General features: G+C 33.0%; 1 protein-coding gene across 2 annotated transcripts; it reads right to left on the bottom strand.

Annotated features, from left to right (window-relative positions):
• Positions 1-367: 367 nt before the first annotated feature.
• LOC133173147 (dnaJ homolog subfamily C member 10-like) lies at positions 368-21,325 on the bottom strand. 2 transcript variants are annotated; one of them, XM_061308087.1, is made up of 21 exons: positions 21,215-21,325; positions 17,856-18,025; positions 14,057-14,225; positions 13,890-13,940; positions 13,602-13,687; positions 13,239-13,364; positions 12,867-13,026; positions 12,620-12,663; positions 12,396-12,518; positions 12,141-12,230; positions 11,740-11,859; positions 9,735-9,846; positions 9,428-9,570; positions 9,176-9,292; positions 8,710-8,811; positions 8,268-8,423; positions 7,922-8,061; positions 6,702-6,909; positions 6,413-6,544; positions 5,120-5,203; positions 368-3,974 (listed from the first exon to the last, which is right to left on the bottom strand). In XM_061308087.1, exons 1-21 carry the CDS (start codon positions 21,219-21,221, stop codon positions 3,930-3,932), a joined length of 2,385 nt encoding a protein of 794 aa, XP_061164071.1. In that variant the 5' UTR covers positions 21,222-21,325; the 3' UTR covers positions 368-3,929. The 2 variants fall into 2 exon arrangements, with proteins under 2 accessions (XP_061164071.1, XP_061164072.1); XM_061308088.1 differs by having other exon boundaries at positions 17,856-18,022.
• Between the last annotated feature and the right edge of the window lie 33 nt (positions 21,326-21,358).

The following is a 21,358-nucleotide window of genomic DNA, read 5'->3' as shown; positions in this document are numbered from 1 at the left end:
TGGTCTGATCACATTGATTAAATTGCAAAAAATAAATAAATAAATAAAAAGAAGAAGAAACTTGCCAGTGGGTTACTTAAAAATTTCAAATGATCTGTATCAAGGGATATTCTGACCCAACCCATCCTGAATACAATACCAATTTTCTACAATTTTTTGGGATTGATTCTCCAAAAATCACATTTAAGTTGGAGAAAGGCCTCAAACTCTCCATTCTACGGCCCTTGATCAGTTCTTTCTCTCACAGAATGGACAATTTGAGTTCTTTCCCCTTCACTTAGATTCTGAATTATTTTAAATACCATTTATCCCACATATAATGCTCAATTTGCAAAAAAAAAAAAAAAAAAAAAAAAAAAAAATCATCTAAAATCATTGTCATTTTATTTATTGTCACAAATTCTCTAAAAATTCAAAAATAAGACTGAATCAAACAAATTCTTTAACTAATAACGAACAAAGATAGTTATCACTAAAATGTATGCCATAATATGATAATAGCATAATATAGAGTCCATTTAGTTAAATACTGACATGGAAGAGGGTTTCACTTTTGGCACATCATCAATTGTAATTTAATTAACTCTGAACACTCTATTGTAACAACAGGAAAAAATATTTAAAATTTAAAGAGACTCTTACATTTTCTAATGTTTGAATAGTATACAGATCATATATACCATATCTGTTCTTGATCTTAAGCAAAACTATAACACAGTCACCTTATAAGCATATCACTTGATACAAAGATAAAATGAACATTCTTTATTATTTGACACAATAAAAACTTATTGTAAGATTGAAGGCACATTATAAATTGTAGAATAAATACATTAGTGTATAAACAAGTAAGCAGAAGGATTTCCTGTGGACCTATGTGTATGACCACACATGTACCTCTTATGGTCAAAGTCACGTTAAGCCATTGTGAATAATGGAGCAAAATGTAAAATGAAAAGTTAAAATATGGAATAAAATATAACGAGTTCAAAACAGCAGCCTAATAAAATGATTCCATATTTATATGATATTGTTAATTACTTCAAAAAACCCTCAAAATTTAAGTATTAGCAACTCTCACATATACTAAAGGTCTTCATTCTTGGACCTAAGAGTTTCATTATTACAAGAAATGTTCAACAAAAACAACATTAATTTCCACTACTGTAAAAGTACTTATTTGCAGTTTTCCTCATCAACTGATTAATCATTACATAGCAAAACTTCTGTGAATTAGATTTAATCATATCTTAGCATGTCCTTGAATTAGCCAACAAGAAGTAATGCAAGAGGTGCTAAAATATAATTACAAGTTTTAGTATATTAATTTTACAGCATTTCTAAAAACAAAAATACTGTGCTTATTTTTCGTCATAGAAAACTACCCATCAGACTATCTTCCTTATTAATAGATAACAAATGTTAGCTTTGATCATTTACCTACTCAAAATTAATTGAAGAAGCCATTGTTCCTTCAAAATCACAGTCATTTCTACCATGATCAAACTAAAGAGTACATGTATAATGTCACTTAAGCTATATTACTCAACAGTCTGAAATATTGTCATTTTTACAGAATCAATTAAGAGATAAAATTTAATTTTTGAGAATTCATGAGGACATGAACTATGATGCTTCAGGCCTGCATATTTCATGAAGCGTGTTAGCACTTCATGATAAATATGCCGGCGTGAAGCATCGTAGTTCATGTACGTCATGAATTCCCAAAAATTAAATTCATATCTTACATTTACATTATTTTTCTGATGACTTGCCACATATTTTTGTCATTCAACGATCATTTTTGAAAAAAAAGTTTGCAATACTTTTTGACTTCAATCACATCACAATGGAAATATTCTTACTCATCCCACGGTAGTTCATGAGAACATGAACTTTTTCTAATTTGCTAAGAATTTTAAGGAAAAATATTTGGAAATGTAAATATTAGCATATGAACACAAAAACAGCTTACAAGTGATCAGAATGTATACAATAAGCTTCTTTGTAAAAGTTTCATACATACATGTGAACATGAGACATATATTCTGGGACTACATGTAGGTGAAGTAATATACAGAAATTGGGAAAAAGACCAATCACCCAATACTGTCAATAGAGTAAGACGTGTTTTTACTGATGATTTTTTTTGAGGGGGCTGTAAAAATCAATATATGTATACATGTACTTGTTCATAAAAAATATGCTTCTCCTTTGCAATACCAGAAAAAATAAGAAACAACTATTTTGAAACCTAATATAAATATGATGACCATGCTAATCAAAAGGGGAAAATGGTGTTATACCAAATTGCAGCAGTGGAAAAAAAATCATTTGAAATCAAATGTTCTTAGAGGGTTTATCAATGTATTCATAAACAAGAAATGCTTAGTTTTCTTCATTAACATACTTAAATACAAACATTTATTCCTCATCTTCTGTATATTCAAAAGCACTCACTCAAATTCATAAGGAATGATACATACAATTTATCCTTATTTCTGAAACAAATGACAATGGGTGTAAATAGAACACAATTCTCTTCTTAAATAAAACAACAAAAATAAACTTTTTTGAATAATAAAAAACAAAACAACCTTATTGCAGGTACCACATTACATGAATGATGTAAAAAATATTAAGATTTAAATATGGATAAAATACATGTTTCTTAATGTCTGAGGAATACAGAAGTAAGCAGTCATTCAGTGGCAAGACAAATGGACTACAGTTTGTGGTCTTTGTATACATTTTTAAAATTGCATTTGTTTTTTAGACAACAATGCATGCATGTAACTATCTTTAACCACAGAGAAATCAGATGCCTAAATCTGGCATGCAGTGGCATGAAAAATTATTGCTAAAAAATGTTTCTTAAATGTAACCAGAAGTCACTGATAAGTCTGTAGGTCTACCGATTTAGAGTTAAATTTGTCTGAGTGAAATGAGTGCAAATTAATATTAACATTCCCCTCTGGATAATGTTTATGATATTTTTTTCAAAGTAAACACAGGAGCTTGAGGAAAGGGTATCTGCAGACAAACCCCTGTGTCAAGTCTTATGCATGAATTAAATATTGTTTAAATTAACTGAGAGATATTTAAATAGTTTTAGGTGAACCACAAAAAAGAGACCACATTTTAAGAAACAGCAACAAATATTCTTCATCTTGATAAGACTTTAAACAGGGAATCATATATCAAGTTGTGCTTTATCTGTGTACAAACATCTTAAATTAGGCAAAAATGTAAAGGAGAGGTTGCATTTTGGATTGATTTTTCATTGATTACTGACAGAACATTTTCAGTAACATCATTTGACACCCAGAACTTCTTTTTATGTTTTCAATCTGTGATTTTAATGAGAATTTATTTAAATCAGACAAAAACTTTTGGAAGGGTACCAATTTGAAATTGTGTTTATTGAAATTGAACATTGATTAATAGAAGTACATGTATGTATTCTGTATAGTTAAGTACAGCTTCTACAGCTGTACCAAGGTTTGTTTATTAAATTTGTAGAAAGAGTAACATATATCAAATAATTTAATAGATTATTTGATTTTTTTAGCCGCAATACTATGTAATTTGAATGAATATTGTATTTCTAGCAGCGATATCATGATGTATTAATGGTTGTACAAAGTTTAACTCAAAACAGTTATAAACTGTGGGAGAAGATTTTACAGACAGACAGATGAACAAATGAATGGCAGACACTTAACCAGTGCACAAGCTCTTCTTCTTCAGTCCTTGATAAGCAGAGCTAAATATCAGATCATTTAAAAATTTAAACACAGGAACCAAGTAATGATACATTTAAACATGATCATTCAAACACATGAGGAATTTCATGAGGTATATATACATACAATGAAAATGACTGACTCACAAATTTGTAAATAAATAAATTCTAAGTGAAACTGTCATCAGAGCTCATCATGGTCTAATGGATTTCTCTCACTTTCAGATTCCTGCAAAAGAATATACATTGTACATGTAAATCCATTCTTTGGTGACCTAAAGCATCAATTAAGATGGTAGATTGAATATATATTTATGAACATGATTGGCTTTTCATACCATACAACCTTTACCAATATTAAACAATTAACTTTTTGTTTTCCCTTTCCTCTTACTCCACGCAAGGTTATCTAGGGCCATGTTTGGCTTCCCTCATTTGAAATGGAAAGACAAAAGACCACAAGGGCCACAAAGTTCAAAGAGCAAGGTTCACAGGGCCTTTTTTTGCCCAATGAATTTCTGAAAAATCAGAACTTCTCACTTTAGTTGACAATGTGCTAAATATCATCTGGACCCTAAGTGACTGCATATCTATTGAAAATGACTTATTTTTCCTGATAATCAATGCATTCCATCATAAATTGCATCATTATTCCCATATCCAGAAAATTTCTTCCAAAATTGCCAGAAATTTAAGCTGTTTTTCCAATATGATTGCACATTTTGGATCATATGAAATACAAAAAAACATGCTTATAGCAGAGTGCCAGGGACAAGCACTTTCGATTAAAAAAAATATAATTAGTTACATCTGTTAAGATTACAATAAGTTTTAAAACCACAGAGATTGAAAATCACTTCAATGTGAGCATAAATTCACTATGTGTTCGCTATAACCATGTCTTACTGTATATAGCTAAACCTCTGATCCAAAATGTGCCATTATATAGGGAAAGAACTATTTCTGTACATTATAAATCATGTCTTATTTTTTGGATCTAGGAATGCACTCATATTTCAATTCCTTGATGAAGGTACCATTTGACCAAGTCTGCTTTCCTCTCCAAGACTCTCAAAAGAAACTTTGTTAAAGTAAATGCACTTAATCTCTACTTTTTTTTGATGACTGAAATAGGACATATGGTGTTAGTCAATGAACTAGTGTGTGGACAGGGCCATTTTATGCATAAAGTGAACCTAACTCTTTATTTGTACAAATAAACATGTAGGCATTTGATCAAGAACTGTTGCATCAAGGAAGCGATACACATAATGTCTGGTATTTTTACTGTACTCATATTTCAGCTCAAATACTCCCCAAAGTAACTGACTTTCCCTAATTTAACAAGATATCAAAGTCTTTAAATCTTCTTACCTTTGAATCTTCGGGAAGTATATCCTCGAGATACTCAATGAGCTCCTGAGCTTCATATATATCTACTTCCTCTCCATATGGATGCTGAAATTAGTTAATATATCAATTTGAAACAAGAGTCCCATGGGCCACAATGCTCACCTGAGTAACTTTGGCCTTGCTGTTTTTCACCTGATTTCCCCCCTTGTAGTGCTTATTGTGGCCCCACCCTACCTACGGGGGTCATGATTTGAACAATTTAGAATCTACACTACCAAAAGATGCTTTAACTTAAGTTTCAGCTTTTCTGGCCCAGTGGTTCTTGAGAAGATTTTTAAAGATTTTTTCTACATATTTCAATGTTAAACTTGGATTCCCTATTGTGGCCCCGTCCTACTCCCAAAGGTTATGATTCAAACAATTTAGAATCTACACTACCCAAGGATGCTTCCACATAAGTTTCAGCTTTTCTGGCCCAGTGGTTCTTTAGAAGAAGATTTTTAAAGATTTTTTCTACATATTTCAATATAAAACTTGTATTCCCTATTGTTGCCCCACCCTACCCCCAGGGGTCTTGATTTAATCAATTTAGAATCTACACTACCCAGGCATGCTTCCATTTAACTTTCAGCTTTTCTGGCCCAGTGGTTATTGAGAAGATTTTTAAAGATTTTTTACTACATATTTCAATGTAAAACTTGGATTCCCTATTGTGGCCCCACCCTACCTACGGGGGTCATTATTTGAACAATTTAGAATCTACACTACCCAAGGATGCTTCCACATAAGTTCAGCTTTTCTGGCCCAGTGGTTCTTGAGAAGATATTAAAAGATTTTTTCTACATATTTCAAAGTAAAACTTGGATTCCCTATTGTGGCCCCGCCCTACCCCCAGGGGTCATGATTTGAACAATTTAGAATCTACACTACCTCAGGATGCTTCCACTTAAGTTTCAGCTTTTCTGGCCCAGTGGTTCTTGAGAAGATTTTTTAATGACCCCACCCTATTTTTGTCTTTTCTTGATTATCTCCCCTTGGAAGGGGGTTCGGCCCTTCATTTAAACAATTTAATCTGCCCTTCAGCAAAGAATGCTTTGTACCAAGTTTGGTTAAAATTGGACCAGTGGTTTTTGAGAAGAAGTTGAAAATGTGAAAAGTTTACAGACAGACAGACAGCTAGATGGACGGACAGACGACGGATGATGGGTGATCAGAAAAGCTCACTTGAGCTTTCAGCTCAGGTGAGCTAAAAAAAATCTTCAGAAAGATATCAAAAATGAATAATCTTCCTAAATGATGACTTGAATGCATTACCTGTGCATCCTTTCCTGGGCTGATCCCACTGTATAATCTGATGGAGGGATACCCTGACAGAGCCACCTGCTGGCAAAGACTCTGATCTGCATCACAGTTTACCTTCCCTACTCTTAAACGTCCCTTTAATGTCTGCAAAATTCACACAGAAATCACTTAATCCAAAGATGTATTTACTTAACATAGAAGTTCCATTTTATCTATCCTGAAAGCCAAAAAAAAAAAAAAAACTTAAGACATTTCTGATGAAAACTTCTTATATATGAAAAAAATAATTAAAAAAACTTACTTTAGCCACCACCTCTATCTTTGGTCTGAACATGTGACAATGGTTACACCACGGTGCATAGAAGTCTATTAACCAGGGTTTTGAGCTTCGTAACACCTTCCAGTAAAATGTGTTTTGATTTATAGGCTCCAGATTGGATGGAACCAGATTGGATTCAAACATCCAAGCTATAATATTGACAGCATCTCTAGCCCAACTATTGTAATAACTGCAATATACATATACATTGAAATATAAACCATATAATTATCACATTATTAATATATTTACAACAAAAATGAGTCACAGTGTCCGTATGCCTGAAGCATTATTATATACAGTATTTATTACATTTTCAACAGTGAAATACTCCGATTTATTTAATGAATAAAAGTGATATTCTCTCACAGTGTGAAAGGATACCATGACTCTACAAAACATTGAATATCCTCTATAACTCGAACACGGAGACAGCAAAGTTTTTTGGGATCCCTTGTAACATTTGTATTCCTTGTAGAATAAGGAAATTTACACTTTTAGTAATGAATTTTTCAGATCTCAAAATTTAAAATATTGAACTGACATTTTTTTTTTAAATCTAAAATTCATTTCATCTGAAACTTCCATACCCCAATTTAAGTTTTGTATTTAATTCTTCCCTGAACATACTAAAAGGAAAACATTTACAATGCAAATTCATTACATAAATATTTTACATGTATATTGTTACATGGTTATAGAGAGGATATTCAATGTTTTGTAGTTGGATGTAGAATTTATTTCAGGGGTGGGACAGGATTTTTTTTTTATATTTTCACGAGTGCAAAGCACTCGTGAAAATATTTTAAAAAAAATCCTGTCTCATGTGAAATAAATTTCATATCCAACTACAAAACATTGAATGTTCTGTTTTTTTCTTTGATTTTCCTTTTGACTCTATCTTTTCTTAACACAGTGTCATAGGCTGTGATGTCATAGTTGAGCAGTTGAGACGTCATAGCTTAGCAATTGTGAGATTAAAAACACTAACATGGATTTTAGCAACATATTTCATAAGAAATTGGCAGTTTTAGTCTCTATCAAGATGGTTTAGTTACTATCTCTATCTTATTACAGGCCAGAAATTATTTTTTACTTTCTTTGATATCCTTTCACACTGTGACAGATCACTTTGATATCCTTTCACACTGTGAAAGAATATCACTTTTATTCAAGAAGACTTTAATGCTGTGTAAGCTTACTAGAATTGCAGCAGTCCCTCAGCACTTTTGCTGTACAATCTTATGGTGGGGTAAGAGTTAACATTTTCAGAACTGCATAAATCCCCATGGGCTTGGCAGTCCACCTGACCTACTTTCACTCCATCTAAGTCCTTTAACATCTGCAAAGGGAATTGAGCTGCATAAATCTAATCTAAATATATCATTTTCACTAGTGCAACAAACCTTTACTTTTAAGGGAATCAATCTTTAAATTCATAGTTAATCTCCAGTGCACATTCCTATATACATATTACAATCCAGGGGAATGTACTGACAAATGCAGCAAATGTATTGACAGTCATCCTTGTTTCACTTTATGGCATACCTTAGCCAGGTTTCTCCATTCTGGAGCCAGCTGCTGACAAGGCCCACACCAGGGAGCAAAAAAGTCTACAAACCACACAGTACTTCTGTCAGTCCCCTGTACAAGTTGTCTGAATGTCCCCTTGTCCAGGCTCACCACTGGGGGGTTTAATGTGTCCTGCAACTCAGAAAGGTTTCAGTGTGAGAAAATATACAGGGAAGCTGATAAATATTGAAATTGTTTTATCTCTTTAAAAAACTACCTATCATAAAAGTACTTACAGTCAAATCTAGACTTTTTGCAGGAATCAAATATGTAAAATAATATAATTCATTTCTAAAAAAGGAAGAGGTAGAAAGAAAAAAAAACTACCACATACACAATGTAGATATTTTAAAACCCCTCTTGTAAACTTAATCCTATAAATAACATATATACTGGTAAAATGGATAGATAATGTTACCTGTATAAACTGTAGGATGTGGAATGAGTCATGGTGACCATGGTACTGATGAGGAACAGACTGATTGTAGAAAATCGTTGTAGGATAAGAACGGATGTTATACTGCAAAACATAAATATATATGCAATTTTTTCATAATCATTTTATATACAGGTAAATGTATTATCATTCACACTGATTCCTCTCATATTTGTACAACACACTCCACATTAAAGAACATAAATCTAATGATACATTTAGATCTTCAATTTTCTATAGTAATTTTATAAAATATTTTTCAATAAAGCAAGATGAATCAATAACACATATTAGTTAGAAATAGAGAGTCTGAGACACACAAGACTTGTGTCCTAGTCTTTATGGTACATGTATATTAAATCCATTCATGTTAAACTTACTCTCTGTAACTTACTTAGATAATGTTACCCGTTCAGTATTCTGAATAATACTGATAAATGTCACTCACCATTTGACAGAGGTCACCATGAATTGTACAGTCTACAGTTCCAAAATTTACACCGCCATCATAATCACGAGCTGCTTTTCTGAACTCTGGTAACAACCTCATGCATGGAGGACACCACTAAAAACAAGTTAAAAGTTTTTTTTTTTAGTTGTTGCAGACATATAATGGTAACCTTATATATAATCCAATTTCTTTTCAAAAGTGGTTTCAAAGTAAATTTTTTGCAGTCCAACATCTAGATATGGTACTCACAGGTGCAAAGAAGTCGACAAACCAGGGTTGTTGACTGGAAGGGCCCACTTTGTTTGGGTTAAAGTCATCCGGTCCCAAGGACACCAGAGTAGTACTGGCGCTGTCCCTGGCGAAGGCCGATACATCAGGTGCTGTATCTCGACCTACAGATACATTAAGTAAACATGGAGTTATAATGAATATTTAAATATTCTTTTTTAAAAACTATTCTTCAGATAATATGTGTACATTTTAATGATAATTCTCTTAATTTTTGGTCCTATTAAATATGTTTATCTTTACAGAAATATGATGTCTGCAGTCATACCATAATAAATTTCATATCCTCCACTTCTTTTAAAGACATAAAAAGAAGGAAATTTATTGACATGGAGCTTTTTACAGATGTCCCATAACTTCCTGCAGTTGACTCTTCCTATCTGTGACAAATAGAGATAAAAACTTAAAAGTATTGCTTCATCCTAAGTACATGTACTCATACACTTTCTTAGTTGGAGCATTCTAATTGATGACAAGTCAAATAGGACACTATGTAATTAGCACCGAAAACGTTAATCTTAAGAGGCATTGGTAAAACGACACTTCTTCATGTCATCACTATTTTTAAGAAGACGTCTTGATGTTATACTATTACACTATACTGAATTAAAAAGAAAAAAAAAATGAAAAACACACTTCAAATTCTGTCTATCTGATAGAAAATGGATACAATAATTAATTCAGCACCATGTTTTTTTTTAAAACTCTAAATGAAGTTTAACCCTGGGCAGAGGAACAACAGAACATGACCCTTAGTTTACCTAAAAGAAAGAAACATTAAAAGTTGTTTTTATTCTAATCCTACACAAGAGAGCATCAAGTTTATAATTTTTAAAAAATACTACTGTAAAAGTGGAAACTTTGACGACGTTGAAACATTGACGAGATTGAAGAATAACTTAATTATGTCAGTTTCCCCTCGTCAACTTTTGTGTTCTTGCTAAAGAGCACTGTAAAAAAACTAGTAAACTATCAAAAGGTAAAAGATTCCACTTGCCATTTTTCTAATACATGTATACAGAAATCGTCAAAGTTTCAACCCCTCAATATAAACACGTTTACAGTAATTCTTCCACTAAGGCAGTATGGCTGATTCATGTATACTGATCCCACACCATTGCAGTATGGCTGATATATGTAAACTGATCCCTCACCTTGGCAGTATGGCTGATACATGTATTTTGATCCCACACCATGGCAGTATGGCTGATACATGTATACTGATCCCACAACATGGCACTATGGCTGATACATGTATACTGATCCCACACCATGGCAGTATGGCTGATACATGTATACTGATCCCATGCCATGGCAGTATGGCTGACACATGTATACTGATCCTACACCATGGCAGTATGGCTGATACATGTATACTGATCCTACACCAAGGCTATATGGCTGATATATATATATACTGATCCCACACCATGGCAGTATGGCTGATACATGTACACTGATCCCGAACCAAGGCAGTATGGCTGATACATGTATACTGATCCCACACCATGGCAGTATGGCTGATATATGTATACTGATCCAACACCATAGCAGTATGGCTGATACATGTATACTGATCCCACACCATGGCAGTATGGCTGATACATGTATGCTGATCCCACACCATGGCAGTATGGCTGATACATGTATACTTATCCCACACCATGGCAGTATGGCTGATACATGTATACTGATCCTACACCTTGGCAGTATGGCTGATACATGCATACTGATCCTACACCATGGCAGTATGGCTGATACATTTATACTGATCCCACACCAAAGCAGTATGGCTGATACATTTATACTGATCCCACACCATTGCAGTATGACTGATACATGTATACTGATCCCATACCATGGCAGTATGGCTGATACATTTACACATACTGATCCCACACCATGGCAGTATGGCTGATACAAGTATACTGATCCCACACAATGGCGGTATGGCCGATACATGTATACTGATCCTACACCATGGCAGTATGGCTGAAATTTTTATTGACTCTGATATGAGGCAGTGTGTCTGGTAGTTTTCACTGGCTCCTGAATATTGGCAGCATAGCTGTCGGTTTTAACGAACCCTGAACCATAGCAGCCATGATTGCTAGTTCAACGGGGAGAGCTGATAGCTTCTATTGACTCAGATTTGAGGCAGCATAGCTGATAATTTTTGTAATTTATCTGAACTGAGCCAGTACGGATGATAATTCTAATGGTAGTACTGATCCAAGACTGAGGCAGCATGACTGATAATTCTTTATATTTACCCTGAACTGAGGAAGCATGGCTGGCAGTTTTCTGAACTCAATTTCCTGATGTTCCTCTTCATCTACAAAATGCACTAACCAGTCCTTGTCCTGGCCCTTTGTCATCTTCCTCACCAGGTTCTGAAATAGAAGGACATGCATATGCAAGCCAAAAGAGCTACTGATAAAATGGTTTTTCTTCCTTACCGTCCATAAAGGCTAGAAGCATTTGGCACGTAATAATTTGGAGATAATTTGATTAATGAAATACCATGCATTGACAAAACAAAGATACTTAACTGTATATTATCCACCCTAAACTCACTATTGTGACAAGAAAAGTTCAACAATTTTTATTACTAGTTCCAATTTCTTTGTCACAATCCATTTTAAGTTACTGAGTATGTATTATTTACTCTTACCCCAAAGACCTCCCTGTCCAAATCTTTCACATCTGGTAGCTGAGACATAACTTGAAAGGCAATCTCCTGAGGATCAGATCCAGATATTTCCTACATCAAACAAAATATTCCACTGCATTCTTTATTTTGTATTTTTTTTTTTTTTTTGGAATACAGGTTTAGTAATTTATAAAATTATACACTTTGATACAAGTAAGAAGCATTTATGTTTATGATGGTGAAAAGAGGAAAGAGAGAGAGAGACTGCTCACTCACAATGCCTTTATCCTTTGTTACACCATCATGGCCATAGTAAAATATCCCATGCTCCTTTCCAAGCTTGTCACAAAGATTTTCATTGTGTTTACATCGTAGTGTTCCAAAGTTGACCACATCTGCCTAATTGCATTTCAAACAATCTTATATTCTGCACAAAGTTAAGCATCACTTACATATGTAGGCATAGTTTGCAAGAGTTAAATCTGAACAAAAAATCTTACCAGTATCGCTGACAGTTTTAATCTATTGGTTCTTGACAAGCAAGCTGAAAAAAAGGGAAAATATACAAAGAAAGCTAATTATCCATAGCATTTAATTCGTAAAGATTCTTTTTCATAACAGCAAACATAAGCAAGCAAATACTCTCTTCTGAATGCAGATTTTCATATTGCACTTGTCATTTATATATAGAACCTAAATGAATATATTATTAGGATATTAGGACTACAAACAATGAAATTTCCTTACATTCTTCTCCACAAAAAGCTATCAACCAGGGTTTTTCTGAGTTCTCCTCCAAAGATTTCTGAAAATTTCCCTCCCAAAGTTCAATCACCTCAGCTCTGACGAACTTCAAGGCATGTCTTACCAGGTCACGTGTGTTTCTGTTGCCATGGTATTTCTCTCTCTATCAACAGATTACACCCAATAAAAAAAAATACAATGAGATGATAAAAAAATTAATGCACAATAAAGTAAATAGCATCTAAAATGCAATTCCTTTAAAAAATATACATTGTGTACATATATTATTCCATTTATATTTTATTTAACAGAAGTAAATAAAGTAACAAATAGGAGACTGATAAAAAAAATTCCCGAATAAATGAATGCTCTTACAGCTGGAAACATAACAAGAGAAGGGAAGGAATGAATGCCATTCTGTTGACAAAGCATGAAATCATCTTCACAGTTTACTGCTCCAATACGAATCACTCCCTCAAGTTCCTTTGCAAGTTCCCGCCACTGTAAAACAATGAATTTAAAATCACATGATTCGATACTTTCCCTGCTATACATCTTTAATTTCATTACCTAACAGTCAATCTTTTCCTTAAGCAGTGATTTGCAGTTATAAAATATCCTTTGTTTGCAAAAAAATCTTACGGGATACATACAATTATTTTTTCACTAGAGGACTTTCATTAGTGCCACTTTTTAAGATCCTCCACAGTAAATGCCACTATACAAAATAATACTTACTGTAGGAGCCAACTCATGGCAATGAGAGCAATGAGGAGAGTAGAAGTTGATGAACCAAATGTCCTGAGTTCCGTCCACTGACTGTTCTGAAAATATATTACACAATACATCTCTACAGTCGATATATCAACAGTGAATAACATGATAGTGGTACCTGTACAGTAAAATTGTTATTTTGCTTATCATTTTAGAGTTTATCTGTAAATCACATATAAATCAATAAACTTTGCCCAATTTCTAAGACAGTACACAGAATGTAACTATCAGTGCTGATTTTCATGTACTTACCAAAATCTGACCGACTAAGCGTAATTATTTCTTGGTCATCATCATATATTCCTGCAAACAGATTAAGAGCATTTAAACAATCAAACAGAATCAATTCATCAGTAACTCTTTTGCATATATGCTGGCAATGCAAAGATGCTGATTCTCTGTCTAAATTGGTTCCCTACCAAACTCTTCATTATAAAAGTTCCAGCTCTCATACTGCCCTCCTCCATGGAAGTCCTCCTTAAGTCCCTCCTCTCCATGAAGGTCATACTTCTTCCTCAAATCCTCATCCTTCAAGACTTCATACACTCGGGTTATTTTTAAGAAAGTTTCATGAGCTTTGGGATCATCCTGAAAATAAAAATGAACAGAAATAAAGTAAAGCAAGACTTCAGTTTTTTTAAACAAACAACACAGTGTAATATCAAACAGGAGGCCCAAGGGCCTTGACAGTCACCAAGTACAGTAAAACAGTGAAAAATGAATTCAGACACGTTTCAAACAAAGTAATTTGAATTAATTCCCTGTAGTCTTAAAATAAATCATGAACAGATATATAATGAATTATGTTTTTAATGAATCAAAATTGTTCATCCCTGGCATTTTCCTATAAGTGTGTTTTACTTCACTAAGAGTTTCTTCTCTTAATACGAACAATTTCTGTGGAATCATGGGGGTCCATGTACGTGGGCAAGCAAAATTTTACTTGTTTTGGGGACGTAATTTCAAACGTTTGTGGGAATATATAAAGGGGGTAAGGGTGACCCATGAAATCCATGAACATTGGTACCCATGAACAATGATGATTCCACAGTAAGCCTCACCAGGATCTGGAACTCTGGACTCTTGGGACATTAATTTTACAAGTTGGTGAGGATTCCATGTTCACTGTCATATTTGTGAAGCTTTTCCCTTCATGTAAAAGATTTTTTAAAACAAGAGATGTTTGAGATACATTACACCTTATTCTCTATTGAGAAGTTGATGGCTCGTTTTAATACTCCCCCTCAAGGGGGAGTATTAAAACGAGCCATCAACTTCGCAATAGAATACATTATACCTCTCTCCACCTTTGTCAGAAACCAAAGCCAGAATGTACAGTCCTCTCACATTCTGGCCATGACTGAATGAGAAGAGAATAGCTCATTAAAATACTGACTAATGTCAGTAAAGCAGAGTCAAAAATGAACATTGTAGCAACCTTTCACTACCCAATCACAGTTTACGTTACATTCCTTGTTTATTATTGATTTCAAATTGCAATGGAAACAATTATTTTCATTGGTTTAACATGACGTCACACCAAATAGGTGTATATATATCTAAGATTACGAAACTTAATGCTAATCATCTACTAGTCTAGGGCAAACATAATACTAGGATTGATCTCAGTATCACACCTCCATATCATGTGGGATAATTTACTTCTTAGAGGGTACCAGTTTACCAAAATTGATGTCTGTAAAGCAAATGGGGCCCAAGATACTAAGCTGACAATATCTTCCTATGTCTAGTGTCTATGTCATTTGACCCTTGACCTTTGACCTGTGACTAATACAACAGGGGTCATTAACTTCCTACGGGTAACCATGAGTGTACAAATTTCGATATCTGTCAAAGACGGGGTCTCAAAATATTGAGCAGTCAATATTTTCCTATGTTGACACTTGACTTTTGTGATCTCAGAATTAATAGGGGTCAAGTTCTCCTTAGAAGAACTAATGTACCAAGTCCAATGTCTGTCAAGCAAATTGCTCCTGAGAGGGTACTAGTGTACCACACTCTATTTACGAAGTCGGATGTCTGTCAGCAAAGTGTTCTCAAGATTTATAATGGACTACACTTGGTCTACCGAAAGACCAACCAACATAACAACTGACCAACTGACTGACCTACAGGTGCAAAGCAATATTCCTCCTTTTTCAGTGTGTGTGTGTGTGGGGGGGGGGGGCATAAAATGATCAACACAACCTAAACATGTGGCCTCAACTCTTAAAGAACACACATTTTACGAAGATGGTAAAAAGCAGATTAAGCTTATTTAAAATATTCATTTAATATGTAATAGTCAGTGTCTTGAAAAACACTAAACTGTTCAAAGTAATTTTAACAGTGGAAGATATAAGAAAATCTGTTAACATTTTGAAAAGTGAAGAAATGTTTCAAGTAAGATATATACATATTGTAGGCCTCAAGCCATATCATTATGTTAAGTCTTGCCTTGTATTGCAGACTGTCCATGTAAAAAGTAATTATATGCCATATAACCTTATGACCGTATCATGTATATATATATATAATATATATATATATATATATATATATATATATATATATATATATATATATATATATATATATATACATGTATTTCATGTTGTAACTGGGCCAGTAAAGATAATTCTACCTTCCTGGTTCCTACACAATAGGCAAAGATTTTTATACTTCCTGTTTCTCATACATAGAATTAACTGATAATTTCAGTCAGAAAATGCTATTGTCAAAGTAAATATCCCTGTCAGTGCCTAAAATAAACCAGTCAAATCAATTACATCAACAAGGTTTTGATTACAGTAAATTCTTTATATTTATAAAGATCGAAGTTCATTTCAGACAGACCTTTTTAATCTGGAAAATGATTCAATGCATGCTTTATGTGAAAGTACCTATGTTTGTTGTACAAGCAAGGATTATTTAATCTCTTCAAACTGACTTGTTATTATTCATTATCAAATGTGTGTGCTTGTGTGTGTGAGGGTGTGTGTGAGGGTGTGTGTGTGTGTTGTTACATCTTCAGAATATTTCCTTCAGAAATGACTTCAAATTGTACAAAAATAAAATATGTACTATGCTAGCAACCATTCCTATCCCCAGTGATGACAATAAAAAGACACTTCATTGTTTAAATAATGTCTCTTTTATGTCTGAGTAGAAGATGTGAGCTTTAAGTGCTTAGACTGATAATGATAACCTTAGTCTTTGAGTGAATAAACAGGTATTCAATGTACAAAATTTACATTCCAGAGGAGTATGCCTTATAAACTACAACATATTTACTCTTCATTCTTATCTCATGCCACATATAGTGAACAGCTGATGCGCTATATTGTGTGTAGTACGGACAGTGTACACTAGACAGTTATACTGTGTAAATTTTTTATTGGAAATAAATTTATCTAATGTTAAATCTTCTCTGCATTCTGAAGTTCCATAAATCATATACAAATTTAACAAGCATTTCTAATAAAAGTCCTGAAAAGCAACTGGGACAGACTGGCTGACATATGAGGCACCATTTAAAATATATTTTTAAAGTATTTTCTTATATCAAAAAATTGAATTTCTGATATCAGAAATACCTTAAAAATATTTAAAACACTGCCTCATGTATCAGAAAATGATATTTTGATATCAAGAATTCGATACTTGACATCAGAAAATATACGTTAATTTCTGATATCCAACATTAAACTTTCTGATATCACAAAATCATTTTCTGATATCAGAAAATGATTTTCCAATATCAAATAATCAAAATTTTTATATCAAAAATTATTTTTGACATCATGAATTCGAATTACTGGTATGAAAAATTCTTTTTTTTTTATATATCAGAAAATACCTCCAAAATAGTAAATATCACCTCATACTGACACAGTCAGGGCATGACAGACAGACAAACAAAGAGATGGAGAAGAAACATATTGGTCTGGTAAGTTTTACCAGAAGGGATCATAACTTCTGTGATAGCCCACTATTCATTTTGCATTCTCAATTCTTTGACTTACAGTACTTATATTTATACATGCTATATGCAAGAGAAAATGATCATTCAATGTTTAATACATGTACATGTATTGATTATCACCTAAAATGATCTTCTGAATTAACATGTTTGTATGAAATCAATGCATTCAGTGATTTTTTGCCATTTCTTTAAGAGTTTGGTTGATTGAAAATGCTATTAACGGTTAAACTTACTGGATTTTTATCGGGATGTTTTGTTATGGCAAGTTTTTTAAATGCTTTACGGATTTCTTTGGCAGTGGCAGATCTCTCCACTCCTAATATTTCATAGAAGTCATCTCCAGCCAACACCACAGACAGAGAAAACAGAAACCAGACAAAACTTCTCCTCATCATTCTGGCTACTGAAACAGAAAGGTATGCACTTCTTTGATTTCAGATGGTAATTTTACCTTAAGTTCATTAACAAAGCATGTTGAGTTCATAAACAACTACATCAGATGAAAAAGGGACCAAGCATAAATATATGACTCAAAAATCAATATCATATGCCTTTAGTGTACACCTACATGTAATCACCATGAACAGATTACAAAAAAAATTTTAATAGTTCAATTCTGGAGGCTTAATGTCATTTACAAGTTCAAATTTGCTTCAATTTAAGTGCATTACTATGTAAGGTCATAGTATAACCAAAATGTGAAAGTGGGAATTTCATCAATTGCAACTTTTCTTGTTTGTTGCATTTTAAGGTTCAAATTAATTTGTTACATGGTAAAATTGAAGTAAATTTACTTGTATTTTTTCATGTTTTTGCATTGAATATCAATATAGATACAGTCAAACCTCGTTATCTCGAACTCGAAGGGACCGAGAAAAAACTTCGAGATATCCGAGGATTTGAGATATCGAGGGTAAAATACTTAAAGAATAAGTGGTTGGGACATGCAATTCACTTCGACATATCCATGGTATTCGAGATTTGAGTGTTCGAGATAACGAAGTTCAACTGTATATAGTATGGATTTGGGGAGGATGAAAAAAAAGCTGGTTTGATAGGTAAATGTGTTTTTAATTAGAACAAGCAAATTCAAAAATGTGTGTCTTGTCTTCAGACAAAAAAGACATAAATTATTGAATTAATAACAGGTATGGCAAAGATCATAGCTTCTCAAAACTAATTCAAACTTCAAGATCAAAGTCATGAAGTCAATATATCATAATACATCTGAAAGGTTTTGTCACAAGTAACGCACATGTGAAAAAAATATGAAAGCCCTGTCTCTTATGAAGCATAAAGTTATGGTCAAGGCTAAAAATTTTTATAAGTAGGTCAAACTTCTAGGTAAAGGTCATGAAGTCAAAAATGATATACATGTACTTCTCTGAAAGGTGTAGACATAGGTAACGTACATGAAGGAACATGAAAGAAATATGAAAGCCCTATCTTTTCTCATTTAAAAGTTATTACTAATGTAAAATTAATTTGAAAAAAAAGACTGTAGGTTAAACTTTAAGGTCTGGGTCACGCAGAAAGGCCTTGAAACTGGTAATGCACATGTCAAATGTAAATTCCATAATTATCTACTCTCAATCGAAATTTAACAGCAATGTTAAAATTTTAGAAAATTATGTCAAAGTCAAGATCATAGGGTTAAAATCATAGAACATTTGGAAATGCTTGTCACAGAAAATGCACCTGTCAAACAAGAATGCCCTATCTTTGCTTCTGCAACACTGATAGAATGTTTGAAAATAAGGTCAAGGTCAAGGGGTCAAATATCATACCACATTCGGAAACATTTTGCCAAACGTAATACACTTGTCAAACATGAACGCCGTATCATATATCAATCAAAAGTAATCACCAAAGTTAAATTTTTTGAAAATTAGGTCAAACATGAAGGTTAAGGGGTAAAAAATCATAGCATGCTTGGAAACATCTTGTCACAGGTAATGCACATCAAAAATGAAAGCTCTATATTTTCTCCATCAAAAGTTATAAGCAAAGATAAAAATTTTGAAAAGTAATTCAAACTTCAAGGTCATGGCATGAAAAGTCATACTATATTTAGAAAGGTCTTGTCTCAGATAATATACATGTATAATATGAAAGCCCTATCTTTTCTCATTCAAATGTTATGACCAATTTAAAGTAATGATAAAATTTTTTTGAAAAGTATTTCAAACTTCAAGGTCAACATCAAAGGGTCATAAAAAGCATAAAACATTTGGAAAGGTCTTCTCACAGGTAATGTACAAGTGAAATATGAAAGCTTTACTTCTTCTAAATCAGAAGTTATTAGCAAAAATAAAATTTTTAAACAGTAAGTCAAACTTCAAGGTCAAGGGGTGAAAAGTTATAGTATATTTTGAAAGGTCTTGTCTCAGATAATATACATGTGTAATATGAAAGCCCTATCTTTTCTCATTCAAATGTTATGACCAATTTAAAGTTACTATAATGTTAAATTTTTTTGAAAAGTAGGTCAAACTTCAAGGTCAAGGTCATGGGGTCAAAAATCATAGTATATTAGCAAAGGTCTTGTCAGAGGTAATGTACATGTGAAATATGAAAGCCCTGTCTCTTTTCATTCGAATGTTATGACCAAGGTTAAAGTTTTTGTGACAGACTGATAGACAGACAGACTGACAAACTTACAGACAAATGAGATTACAGGGGGATAATAATTAAGCCTGTGCAAACTGTTTTACCCATTTCTCTAACATAAATTTTTAAGTATTCTTCATCCTTAAGCCTTTTACCACATGAAAAATGAAAGGAGAGATGGTGGGGAAATATACTGTAACAGAACAAATTACATGTACTTTTTTAATTATAAACTTAATTACATAATTATATGTGTCAATTTATTGTGTATCTACATATAGAAACAATACTTCTCAAAAGCATTGAGGTATAAATTCATTTAATCTATATATAAATATCTACTTAATCACTGAGTTTGAGAATAATTTTTTATCTCACAGATGACCTGTTGCTTTATCCATTAAATCAAGGTAAGTTAATCATTTGTTGAACTTTTAATTGTTATCATCACAAGAAGGAAAATTCTGTAGTGAGATGCATTCACACTGCATTGTGAATCTCAAGGTTGCTGCAGAATTCAGATCAATCTGCACAGTTCAAATTTTTTCTTTGCCCAGGTTTGCTTTATGAGCTCACAGTCACTGCACTTGCTATTAATGCTATTCATATAAAATCAGTATTAATGCATACTATATATATTAAATTTAACAGATTGAAGTCAATTTAGTTGTACAATTCATAGCTGACACATTTAGTCTATTTAGTCTATTTACTCATGTTAACGTTTACATTGTCATGTCTAACACACCATTTTTCAGATACTGATTAACTCTATACAAAGCTTTTCTGGTTGTGATGTATTTTCTAAAATGGGTCTATATGTTTTTAATTAAAACTTCTATAGTTTCACTTTGTTAACGGCTATTACAATACTGTAAACATGTAAACTATAACATTTACTTTTGTTAAGAATGTCCTACCCTATCTGATCAGGGTAACGATGAACTTTAATATTCTTCTTGATGAAGCATTATAAGCATACCTTTCATTCACCACTCAGTCTGTCATTGGCATTTCACTGCCGCGTTTAACTTTACATTGATTAGATAAGTTTACATGTGGGTGACATCTGTAGGAAACGTCAACACGTGTATTTGCGCATGCGCATTGGATGGTACGAATTATT

The sequence above is a fragment of the Saccostrea echinata genome, unplaced genomic scaffold (genome assembly GCF_033153115.1).
Source record: "Saccostrea echinata isolate AGI-Se365-2 ecotype Australia unplaced genomic scaffold, CSIRO_AGI_Sech_v1 ptg000056l, whole genome shotgun sequence".
Taxonomy (NCBI): domain Eukaryota; kingdom Metazoa; phylum Mollusca; class Bivalvia; order Ostreida; family Ostreidae; genus Saccostrea; species Saccostrea echinata.
The sequence above is the reverse complement of the archived record's forward strand: the minus strand, read 5'-3'. Positions and strand labels throughout refer to the sequence as shown.